The 12,402-nt window shown below is 38.5% G+C and overlaps 1 protein-coding gene across 1 annotated transcript in view; it reads left to right on the forward strand.

The window, feature by feature from the left end:
- TFAP2D (transcription factor AP-2 delta) overlaps positions 1–9,621 on the forward strand; it is a 54,123-nt gene extending 44,502 nt beyond the window's left edge. Inside the window, exon 8 of the mRNA XM_081827482.1 lies at positions 9,130–9,621. Coding sequence (XP_081683608.1) covers positions 9,130–9,349 — 220 coding nt within the window. The 3' untranslated portion in view covers positions 9,350–9,621. The remainder of the gene's footprint in view (positions 1–9,129) is intronic.
- Positions 9,622–12,402: the final 2,781 nt, after the last annotated feature.

Below are 12,402 nucleotides of genomic sequence, written 5' to 3' on the forward strand. Positions count from 1 at the left end.
GTCTCCATTTCTGTCCCTGCTGCTATAAACTGCAGCGTCCTGGGTTGTGCGCCCCTCCGCAGCGCTCCCAGTCCTGCCTCCAGGTTGGGGCACATCTCTGCCCTTTGTGCTTCTAAAACCGCCAGCCGCTCCCAGTACGCGCGTGTGTGCGCAACTCCGCCGCTTGGGGTTTCCACCCCCCGGGGGGGTTGCAGTTCACCGGCTCGACCCCTGCGCACCGTTTTCCGTCTCGGAGGCTGCAGTTCGCATGCGTGCGACTGTCACTCCGGATTCTGTCTGGGGCAGCTGCAGTTCGCATGCGTGTGACCCCGCCGGTCTGGTTTTCCACCGCGGGGGCTGCCCTAAAGTTCTTTCCCGATGCTACGGGTCTGCGAGTCTGTGCCCCATCCGCAGCGCGAGGCTGTCACTCACCGGCGGTGGGCTATTTTCTACTGATCTTCAGTCTACTATTTTGTAGCTCAATAGTATCTAATTATGTTCAGCTTTTTGTATCCCAAAAGAAAGCTAGAAAATGCCACCCATTGTTGTCAGACACACCTGAGTGACCTAGTCTTCAGTAGGAAATACTAATGAGGCTGCCATTTCCTTTTCAATACATTTTATTTATTTATTTGTTATTCCTCACCTTTTTTTTTTGTTTGTTAAATTGGCTCCACACCCAGTGTGGGGCTTGAATTCACAACCCCAAGATCAAGAGTCACATGCTCTACTGACTGAGCCAGCGAGGTGCCCCACCTTTTCAATACGTTTTAAACCAGTGTTTCCTTATTAGTATTTGGAAAGGATGTGCTGGATCCTAAGCCCAGCTCTTTAGATAGGAAGAGTTCAGCGGAAGATTCCATAGGCGTTTGCTTTAGGCTATGTTTTAGAAAATAGCTTTAATGTTTTAATTTAAATTAGTTTAGACAAATCAATTAAAAGTAATGATAAAGCATTTCTGAAGGACAGCTCGAACAATATGGAAACAGCTTTGTAACAATTCTCTAGCATACAACAAAGCTACTGAAGTATAAACCATATTTACTTAGATTAAGGAAAGTAAAATAGCTCTTGTTCCTTAGGTAGTTGTCTTTTCAGAATCCTCTATTAATTTATATTCCAAGTAAGGACTGAAGCTTTGGAGATTTTCTCTTTTTTTTTTTTTTTTAATAAAAGATTTTATTTATTTATTTGACAGAGAGAGAGAAAGCACGTGGGCAAAGGCAGGGGAAGCAGCAGGCAGAGGGAGAGGGAGAAGCAGTCCCCCCCATGGAGCAGGGAGTCTGATGCGGGGCTCCATGTGGGGCTCAATGCTGGGCTTAATCCCAGGACCCCAGGATCATGACCTGAGTTGAAGGCAGACACTTAACCGACTGAGCCACCCAGCCACCCCTGGAGATTTTCAAGATGAACTTATAAGGCCTTAGCCACAAGTAAAAAATGTACTTAATGAGAGATCACAAGGTATGAAGAGAAGTTTGTGAAATTTCTATTATACAGAAGTTTCCTGATAGATTCTTATCTTTCATGGCAAGTAGTTTATAAGCATAAACACTGAGTTAAACCTGGATTGTTCCTAATGTCTTATTAGCAAAATCACACAGGGAAAAAGAAGAGAGGATTATAATGTATTCTCTTTCAAATAGCAATTTCTTCTTTTCCATCTTCTATTTTTACCTCTGTCATTTCTGTCTCCATTTATTCATTTTTAGCCCTACTGATAGAGAATACAGTTTGAACTGTTGCAATACATTTCCCTTAAAAAGTTGAAATCTATATCTTACTCAGGTCAAGCCCATTGGTCAAGAAGAGATCAGAATGTCACCTTATATTTTATTTTATTTTTATTTTATTCATTCATTCATTCATTCATTCCTTCCGTCATTCATTTATGTATTTATCTTAAGTAAGCTCCCTGCCCAACGTGGAGCCCAACTTGTGGCTTGAACTCACAACCCTGAGATCATGATCTGAGCTGAGGTCAAGAGTCTGATACTCAACAGGCTGAGCCACCCAGGTGCCCCCAGAATGCCACCTTATAAAAAGACAAAAAACAGTGTAAGTCCATAGGTCCATGTGCACACACAAACATTCTCTCTCCCTAAAAATTGTGGTTCTGCTCTAAGCTATCCCTCCAATTGCTGAAATGTGAACATATCCTAACACTCAGGGAGAAAGTCGAAAGTAGAATTTCACCTTTTGGATCCAGCATAGTTACTGTCTTCCTGAGCTCAGCCAATTTGAAAAGATGGTTTATGTTGCACAAAGATGCTCTTGAGAGTGTTAATTGGGGGATCTGGCAGAATAGGAGTTTATAAAACCATGAATAAAATTAAGACCATGACTATTAAATAGAAGTTGCATTTTCTCTGACATCGGGTGCCATAAACTACAGCAGTCTGGATTTTCTCAGTGGGTAATCGTGTTGCTCCCAGTAAGTTGTCAGAACCTTCCTGCTCCTCAGTGTGAAATTAGTAATAGGAAAATGAAATCAATGAGCTGGAATCTAGTTAGAGAGAGAGAGAAAGAATAGTTTAAGGTGAATATAACTTGTAAGCCTGACTAGCTGTGATCCAAACGTCAAATTTTGACCGTTGCTTTTTTTTTTTTTAACTTAGATTTACTGATTTGGTGAGCCTTTCCCTAAGAATTGCTCTTGGCTCAGATCTCTCTGTCAGCATACTGCAAATGGATAGGTTTTCCTTAATCTCCCCTAAATTTCACACCTTTGGTTTTGCCCACCACCAATGCTTTTTTACCACAAAAAATTTTTTTTAAATTTTGGTTCCATTATCCAATGTAGGAATTTTCCCCTCTATTTTAATGCCAGCACTTAAATCTAAGATGCCTTCAATCACATTGTCAATTAACATGGCAAGCAGAGTGGGATGCATGGGAGAGTCTTACAGCACTCCACTGGAAACACGCTTCAAGGTTGACAAATGCCCAAGGTCTACACTTTGGGCATCATTGCCCAACCAGCTGTGAGTTTCCCTAAGTCAGCTCCCATCTAGTTCACTTGTCCTCTCAACTTATCACATGGTATTTGGGGAAATTTTGGTCAGATGCATTGCTTAAATCCTATAGTAAAATGCATTGTTAGTCCTTTAATAACACTTTGTTAAAAAAAAATACAGTTACTGGGGTGTTTGGCTGGCTCAGTCAGTGGAACATGCAGCTATTGATCTCAGGGTTGTAAGGTGAAGCCCTACATTGGGTGTAGAGATTACTTAAAAATAAAAAAAATATATTTTAAAAAATACAGTTACTTTATTTGGCTCCTTACTAAACACCTCTGTGGTCACTTCCCTTTTTAAAATATTAACACTTCAGAATTGTAAGGACCCATTATATGAACAAATGGTAATAAATCCATTCAATGGAATACTTAACCAGCAATAAAAAATAATCTACTGATAAACACCACAACATGGATGAATCTCAAAATTATTATGCCAAGTTATAACAGTCTATAGACTTTATTATTCAGTTTACAGGACAATTGGGAAAAAGTAATAACTACAGGGATGGAAATTAGAGCGCTGATTCCCAGGAGCCTGGGGAGAAGGGGTTGACGGACGAGGAACATGAGAAAATGTTTTGGGTAATCATAGTGGTTACACAACTGCATGGGTTTGTCAAAATTCAACAGTCTGTATTCCTAAAAAGGATAAATCTTACCTTATGTAAACTTACATTCCATGTACCTGATGTTAAAAATGTCCCGTTATAGGAGTACCTGGGTGGCACAGTCGGTTAAGCATTCCCCTCTTGGTTTCTTCTCAGGGTCGTAATCTCAAGGTCCTGAGATCGAGCCCTGCTCTGAGTTCAGCTTAGCGCAGAGTCTGCTGGAGATTCTCTCTCTCTCTCTCCCTCTCCCTCCCCCTCTGTCCTTCCCTACTCTCTTTCTCTCTCTAAAATAAATAAATCTTTTCTTTTTTAAATGTCCCATTGCAAGGAACTTGTTAAGGGATGAATTAAATGTAATTTAATAAGGTAGAGTTCCTAAAATCTGTCTCTTTCCATCCAACAATCCCCCCCCGCATTGATTATTAAGGCAGTTACTCTGTTCTATTTCACAACTTCTCTCTATCTTCCAAGATTTTTCAAAGATTACCTAACAACTCCAGTGTCTCAAAAACACATGCCTGTTTTCTTTATCCTGAATTAGGAGTTTCCTATACTTAAAAAAAAAGTCTCAACTGCATTCATTATATCATTGACAGTTTTAAACATTAAACTGTTTGAAAAGAAAGCAAAGTATCTTAATTACCATTTAGTCTTTCCTCTGCTGAGATCGCACCATCGTCCCTCCCCTCCCCTCCCTTCTCTGCCACGTTCCTCTTTCCCATTCTTGGAACCTAACTTTACACTGAATCTTACTACCCTGGGCTTCAGAGACTTCCAAATGAAGCCAGGGAAACTTTAGCCTTTTGGTAAGCCAATCATTCCAGACACTGAGGTACCCCGCCCCCTACCACCACTCTCCCCTGAGGCTCCTGCCTCAGTAACTGAGTGCTGGCAACTGACAGTGTCAGGAAGAGTATAGGTTGATGATAGTAGTGACCCATCTCAGCCCCGTTTGTTTTTGGAGTTGCTGTTCCTTTGTGGTTTGTTTTATTTTAACAACTCTTGTGTATTTTTTTTTTAAATATTTTTTTATTTATTGATTTGACAGAGACAGAGATAGCGAGAGCAGGAACACAAGCAGCGGGAGTGGGAGAGGGAGAGCAGGCTTCCCGCCGAGGAGGGAGCCCGATGTGGGACTCGATCCCAGGACCCTGGGATCATGACCTGAGCCGAAGGCAGACGCTTAACGACTGAGCCACCCAGGCGCCCCAACTCTTGTGTATTTTTAAGATGGGACTATAACTTTAGATTACCAATTTATAGTAAGAGCTCAAACCGCAAACTTTTAGAGACACATACAGCATCTTATTTGCCACTCTATTAAGATCTAGCGTACTTTGGTTATCACTGGGCTGTGAGGCCAAGCATATGACTTCCAGTCCTCCTCCTTTTGGTGACCGAGATCTTACCCTCCCCTGTCTTTGTCTTCCCATTGTCTTTCCAGGCTCTAGTTTTACAATTTGGTGGTGGTAGGGGGTGGAGGTAGGGGGGAATGTTACTCCTTTCTCCTAAAAAGTCTATTTAAGTTCTCTTATCATTTTGGCAAGTTTCTATCCTTTGGCAGGAGCAAATCTTTTTCAGTGTCTTAAGGGACCAGGAAATGAACACGTTTTTTTCAATGTCATCCAAGGAGACTTGATGGGTCAGTGGACTTTAGATCAGCTGAGAAGAAAAGGGAGGACAAACGAAGGTGCCCAAATAGGAATGACCATCACAGGTTTGGGGATAGAGAAGAGAGGAGCCTGAGATAAGCTTTTCAAAAATAAAGAAATAGAACACATGATTGTAAAGGGGGGAGGAAGGAGAACTGAGAAATGCAAATATGATAGGAAATCTGATAACAGCATTCATACTGGCTGCCAACTTCAGGAACGATTTTGAAAATGTGGCATGAAGAGGACACATTGAGCACAATGCTAGTAGTCTCTTTAACTTGTCTCATTCCTGAGGATACACTTTTAGATGAATTTGAATTTAGAAGAACTTCTAAATTTTGACTACCTACTTTAAACCGTTCATGGCTACTATTTGACCCAGGTAATATTTGCCTGGGAAATCCCTCTCCTGTTAATCTGATGAAAATATATGCAAATGCCAAGTATAATGTCAATGTTAAGTCTGTGGCTGAAAAATAATGTTTTCTAAAGGCAAAAATTGATCTCTGTTATCAAAGATTTTGGAGATTTGACTAACAGATGACCTCAGTTTATTTTCTGTCTAGGGCTGAAAGTCAGCCTTATTATTTCTGTTTTTTCTTTTATTTTTCTATAGATTCTACATTATTCCTTTTCACCTTTTTGTATGTCGCTATGAATGAGATATACACCTATTTTTCTGGAGTGGTTGGGGCCAACAGAATAGCATGATATTTCTAGAAATTCCTTTTAATCATCCTGTGATTTCACACTTTTTTTCTGTGCTATTCTAATACAATATTAAATTACTTTAATTACTTAGATTAATAAACCTCACTGAAAACTGCTAGAACAGAAGCTATCTTTTGTACTTATTATCATCCTATGCAGTGTGCCATGTATGTTTTTTGATGTGCAGGTGATGTTAAATGAAGAAAACTAACAATTTACGTGATGTTTCCCATGTTGAAAGATAACATTTCAAGCAGTTACTTTACTTTTTTTTAAGTTTTGTTTATTTTTATTTAAGTGTAATTAACATATAATGTTATATTAAGTTTCAGGTATACAACATAAAGTTACTTTTCTCATGTTAAAGATTCCACAATCAATTTTAGACTTCTCTGTTCAGCCCAGTGGTCTTCCAATATCCATAACCTTCTCTCCATGTCCTGGGTTTAAAAAAGAGCAGTAGCACCTGTGGATTGAAGGTTAGGGTTGGAAAGAACTTGCAGATGTCCTAGTCAGACCACTGTCATCTTACCAAGCTACATAACTTCTTCCAGATCACAAAGTGCCTGAAGTCAGAGCCGGTGTGAAGACTTGGCATGCCTGGTTCTCAGTGCAGGGCAGAGGTGACAGGGCATCCTGCTGATAGTGCATTGTATAGAAGTAAGCAAGGCCATCAGCCAAGAAAGGAGACCAGCTTAAGAATCTTTCATTATGGGGACACCTCTTCTCCACATGGAGAATTAAAGCATTTCTATAGGCCTACTCATTTTGTACTTGATTTTTCAAAACCCCGATCTTTAGAAGAGTAAGAAGAATTCTCACCTTCCGGGCCTACAAGTCTGCCTACAGAACAAAATTTGAGAAACTAAGCTAAAACTGCCAACAGAATGTGACTTTCCTAAAAATAAATAAATAAATAAATAAAACACGCCCACATCCTGAGAACATAAGCACAGAGGCAATACAGAATATTAGATTTCTCAGACAAATTACTTACCTCTGCACATGAGTGTCTTCATCTGTAAAAATGGAAATAATACCTAATTTTTAGTGTTGTTTCCAGGATTATAGAAGGTGATGCAGAATGAAGCACGTAGAACAGGGCCTGGCATATGTTCAAAATTCAAATATTGGCTTATTAACTTTAATATTTAACCTAGTGAAACTAAATTCTGCATACTCTGCCATAGATAAAGAGGGTGGTCCCCACCAAGAGAACATGGCACTATAGAGGAAAATAAAATTCATCCAGTGGGTACAAGGAGCTCAAAACAGGAATAAAGCATGAGCAAGAAGGGCAGTTTGTAACCAGAGCCAAGCATTTCGACATTGATGAATGGCTTCACTCAGTTGTCTTTGTGGATGCAGCCATGATTAATTCTTCCACCACGCCAATCAATTCCATTTGTTGTCCAGATTCCCTGATAGATCTTAAAGCATATGGATTCCCTTCTAGGTATCTCATTGAGAAATGGAGCTGAGGTCAGTTTTCCGGCTCAGCAATGCAAGATACTGTAGCAAAGATATGCAGATGCTTGAACTTTGATGATGTTTTATACTTCAAATTTTGGCGAGCATAGTTGTCTAAGCACTAACCATTCTTATTTTCTAAATAACTGAAGACTGAAGACTTTCCTTTGTAATATATGTTGATTATGACCTAGGCACAGAGCAGGCTTTGTAAAATGTTCAGATGAAAGATGCTAGCAACCTGTGGAGTATAATGTGAGACATGCAGAAAATTTTACTCCTACCATGAATATCCCATAGCCAACAATATCTACCATTTATTGAACACTTACTATAGGTCTGGCATCATCCTGAGCCCTTTTTATGGACTAATATAAGCAATTCCATGTGATAGATCCTATTATCACCACTCAGGCATATCAACAGGCTACCTTGGACCGTAAATCCTTCATTTGCATTGTTTTAAAATCTCCTTATTTTTGCTCCTAAAGATCACATACCTTACGAAGGGTAACAAGCTAGTTAACATATTATGGAGGATGATTAAAAACTGCAAATGTCATAACATTGATACTAGGACTTGTGAGCAGTTAATAGCTCTGTTTATTGAATGTATAACATATATACTATGTTGTATACATTATAACATATGCATAATATATGTCAAGCATATCTTTTTATATTATTACAAGGTATTAATTATGGGGAGCAACCTGGCAGAGTTTCACTTCAGAAACAATTGACCAAATGAACAAGCTGGGGGGTGGGGCGGTTCTGTTCACAAGAGTCCATCTACAATTACGTATTTGCTCAGCTAGAGATGGTATTTGTCATGACTGGAAGGTTTATCTGTGCTGAAGTTGCCAACGACACTCCCTACATTTTCTCATTATTTCTGATTATTAGTTAATTAGTTAGCCATTAAAACCCAAACAGAGAGTGGCTTACATAAGATAGAATTTTATTTTTCTCTCACTGAGGACACTGAAGGTGAGTAGGTTTCTTCAGTCTTGTTCTATCCTCCCCCTCCACCAAGGTGATTATCTTCATCTGCAGAGCTGCTTAACTATTTTGAGAGAAAAATAAAGGGCACTCAATTTCCTTTTAAGCAGGTGGGGATCACATACAACACTTCCCCTCATGTTCTATTGTGGGAAGTTTGTCCCATGTCCAAATGTAACTGCAAGGAAAGCTTAAAAATGTAGTCTCCAGCTATGTGACCGTGTACCCAGATAAAACTTTGTTACTACGAAGAAGAGAAGAACGAAGTTGGAGGAACAGCTAGCCATCAAGCCTACTTAGTCAGCCTTTACTTCTTGTGCGATCTGTTCTCATACCAGCATATACGCCATTCTTAAAAATGAGATGATCCCCACATACAGAAAGTTGTAATTTGGGGGCTTTTTTAATGAGAGAGCAAATCAGAGCCAAATCATGTGTTAATTACTTAGGCTTGCTGATCATTAGTGTATATCAAGTCTATCAATGACAAATCTTCTAAATGCATCCTGAGTTTCTTATGGTCAAAAGCGATACGTTGACTTGTGTTCTATCTTTTCTAATGCTTGACACCACTTAGGAACACAATAAAGGCCTGTTTCATTGAATGTTCTGGATCAAATGCTTGTTCTGTATCATACTGTAAGTTGTTCATCTCTTTTTCCCTACCACTTCTCATTTCCAGTTTGATCACTCATGGCTTTGGGACTCCAGCAATATGTGCAGCCCTAAGCACTTTCCAAACAGTCCTCAGTGAAATGCTGAACTACTTGGAAAAGCACACTACCCACAAAAATGGCGGAGCGGCAGATTCTGGCCAAGGACATGCCAACTCGGAGAAAGCCCCCCTGCGGAAAACTTCAGAGGCTGCCGTGAAAGAGGGCAAAACAGAAAAGACAGACTAGCTACATCAAACAGAATCTATTTCTAGAGAGTCTTGCTGCTGATATTTTTTCTAATATATATATCATTGAGGGTGATTAATCTTCAGTGGACTACATCTCTACCCTCCCCCAACCCACCATAAAAAACAAGAATGGAAATGAAAAATGAAACAAAAAGGACAAAACTTCCCCCAAAAAAAGAAAAAAAAAGGAAAACAGCAGTGTAACCGTGTGATGAAATTGTCACTTTTTAGTTTTATGTTATGATAAACTCTTTTTGTGCACGTAACTTATTGTTCCGGATTCTATACATCACAGTTTTTAAGCACTTCTGGACTCTGGAGGGGCAGCACATGCTTTTTCACGTCTAACTGATGCACTTTCTTATCCAACTATGTAGTTAGGGATTAGAAAGCATGACCAACTGGAATCTGCCACCAGTGCTTATGGCTCCAGTGTTTCTTCACTTAATCCCCTGGTAACAGAAGAGTGCCTCTTTCCATTAAATAGACCAGTCTGGCAATCAATCCATCAATAAATGCTTTGGGAACTGAAAAGGGCAGTCACGAATCTTTATCCTATGAATTGACAGAAATCCTAAAATTTTGGTCACCCCTAGCCCACTTAACTACCAGTGCCTTGGTGGTATTTAAAAATTCCAGAGAACTCTGCCCTCTTTATGTATGAGCATTCCCACCCCACCCTAGGACCTTCCCCAACCCATAACTAAGAAGAGACAGCATAATATGGAAGAGCTAAGAGATGCACTCTTCTATTCATTTTCTTCACGTCCCCAACCTAACAGTTCAAGGAAATAGACTTGCACTTAGTGGCTTGGGGCAGGATGGACACAAGAAAGGGTAGCTTTCCCACTCTCGGGCTCCCGAAGGAAAGCAGTGCTCTTGTTCTGCCTGGAAAAGCACGGGAATAGGAAGAGTGATGTTTCCAGGAACCCTTGCCCCTCAGAGACAGGAGGGGAGCCCAGGGGACTCGTGGAGGCTCCTTGAAGCGCTAGTGGCCAATGATTGTGTGGTTACAATAAGAGCCGTTCTTTATCTACCTTTATGCTTCTTCAACATGCCTCATGGCTGTGTTCTAAACCTTTAGATGCACAGAAGCATTGGGGTCTGTGTTCAATAAAGAAAACAAAACCAGGATGATCAGAGAAGACTTCTGCTTTTAAGATCCTTCCTTCTTTTATAGCTTGTTCTTATACCTTCCTTGTCCTTTAGTTAAGACACTGAAAACAAGAGGTTCCTGGCTGCAAAAGCCCGGGGCTAATTGAATGAAAGTTTGGTCCATTTAAACCTGAATGTGTCAAGAAACCTGATTGGTACCACATTGTACTGACCTTTCTATTGTTAACAATTTTCAGACTTCTAGGCAAATAAAGATATAGGTCATCGTCTATGAAAAAAATTATTTTAATAATATCTGGACTCCTAATACAAGTTTAGCATGAAAATACTGTCCTCTTACTAATGCATTTCAATAACTTTCAAAAAGTCTCTGCCATATTATAATCCCATGGAAAATATTAGTATTACTTTTAATTGAGAGGAAACTGCTCAAGATGTTTCATGGAGAGAGCAAACAAAATATTTGTACCTAACAATAATTCTTAAAATTATTTGATCTTTATCTTCAATCTTGTACAGAAAAGAACCAGAATCAATGAAACACTAAATTTTCTAAACTAAATTCAATTAAGAGAAGACACTACTAAGGAATTCTATGATAAAGGGATTTTATAGTTATACCATAGGAGAGCTTAAAATAAATGTAAAAGTAATGAATTGTGATTTCATGTGTTTATATAGTTCCATTTTTTAAATTTTACCATTATTCATGGATTAAAAAGTTTTTGAAATAAAATAGAATAAAGCAGGGATTCTGCTGCAGTTCCAAATTTCATCACAAAGTAAATGATTCCACTTTACATGAAATTTCCCATGTTGTAAAATATACACATGAAACAAAAATGATGAATATTTCAGTTTAATAAATAGTAGGAAGGCTCTATACAGATAATATGGGCTACTAATATTTCCTTAATGAAATTTCCACATTAGCTTTCTTTTATTCCTTTTATTATTAACAATTACATATGTATTTAATATGGCATTTTGATATGCATATCTGCTAGATATTTAATGTAGTTATATACCATGTCAAATGTTCACCAATAATCAGATGAAAAATTAGATCTGGCTTATAGTACCACTTTCTCCACCCATAGTTGTGACTAGCTGGGGTTCTTAACACCTCAATGGGGTGTTATTATCTATTAGCCTTCGAAACAAAAGTATAGCTATAAATAACTACAGTGCATATTATTTACCAAGATTCTGGGTGTCTTAAGAGCCTTAAAGGGACAGCACCCATTGTTTAACTTAACCAGCCATTAGGCCATAAATGAGTTGATGGACTGGTCATGTTTAGAGTCATTTATTATCATATTCTAACAGACATTGTTAACATACCAACTTTTGCCTTGTATATAATAGGTACTCAACACTTTTTAAATAAATGAGTAAATGAACGTGTGTGTGTTCTTTGTCCAAAATGGGCCAAAGGACCTACTACTTTTTTTTTTTTCCCCAATACTCAGTGTTTCAATCTGGCTTGCTTTTTCCATAGTAATTTATAAATAGCTCTTTTTATTTGAATAAGATAACATTTTCACTATATCACATTAGTTTCAAGTAGATATACTCAGTATAGAACAATAAAGAACACTAGGTAGGTATCCGAATTTTAACAAAAGTGAAGTTATAATCAATACCATAATTTATAGTAAAGGAAGGCAACTCATAAAAATTTGTTTGATTTTCAGTGTTATAAGAAATAATAAAGCAATGGAAAAGTTTTTCAGGTTAACTATTACTTGCCCAGAAAAACTGTCCAAATTTCATACTCAACTACAATTAATAAATGTACAATTTTTATATTTAAACTTGTGAAAGATTAAGCCAAATTCCCATGAAAATAAATGTCTAAGGCTGTTTCAGTAACCAATTTAAATGCCATCTCCATGGCTATTTCATTAGAGTTACCATTTGACTTAAGTTTAG

The sequence above is a fragment of the Leptonychotes weddellii genome, chromosome 8, assembly GCF_054177405.1.
Source record: "Leptonychotes weddellii isolate Sample4059 chromosome 8, ASM5417740v2, whole genome shotgun sequence".
Classification (NCBI taxonomy): Eukaryota; Metazoa; Chordata; class Mammalia; order Carnivora; family Phocidae; genus Leptonychotes; species Leptonychotes weddellii.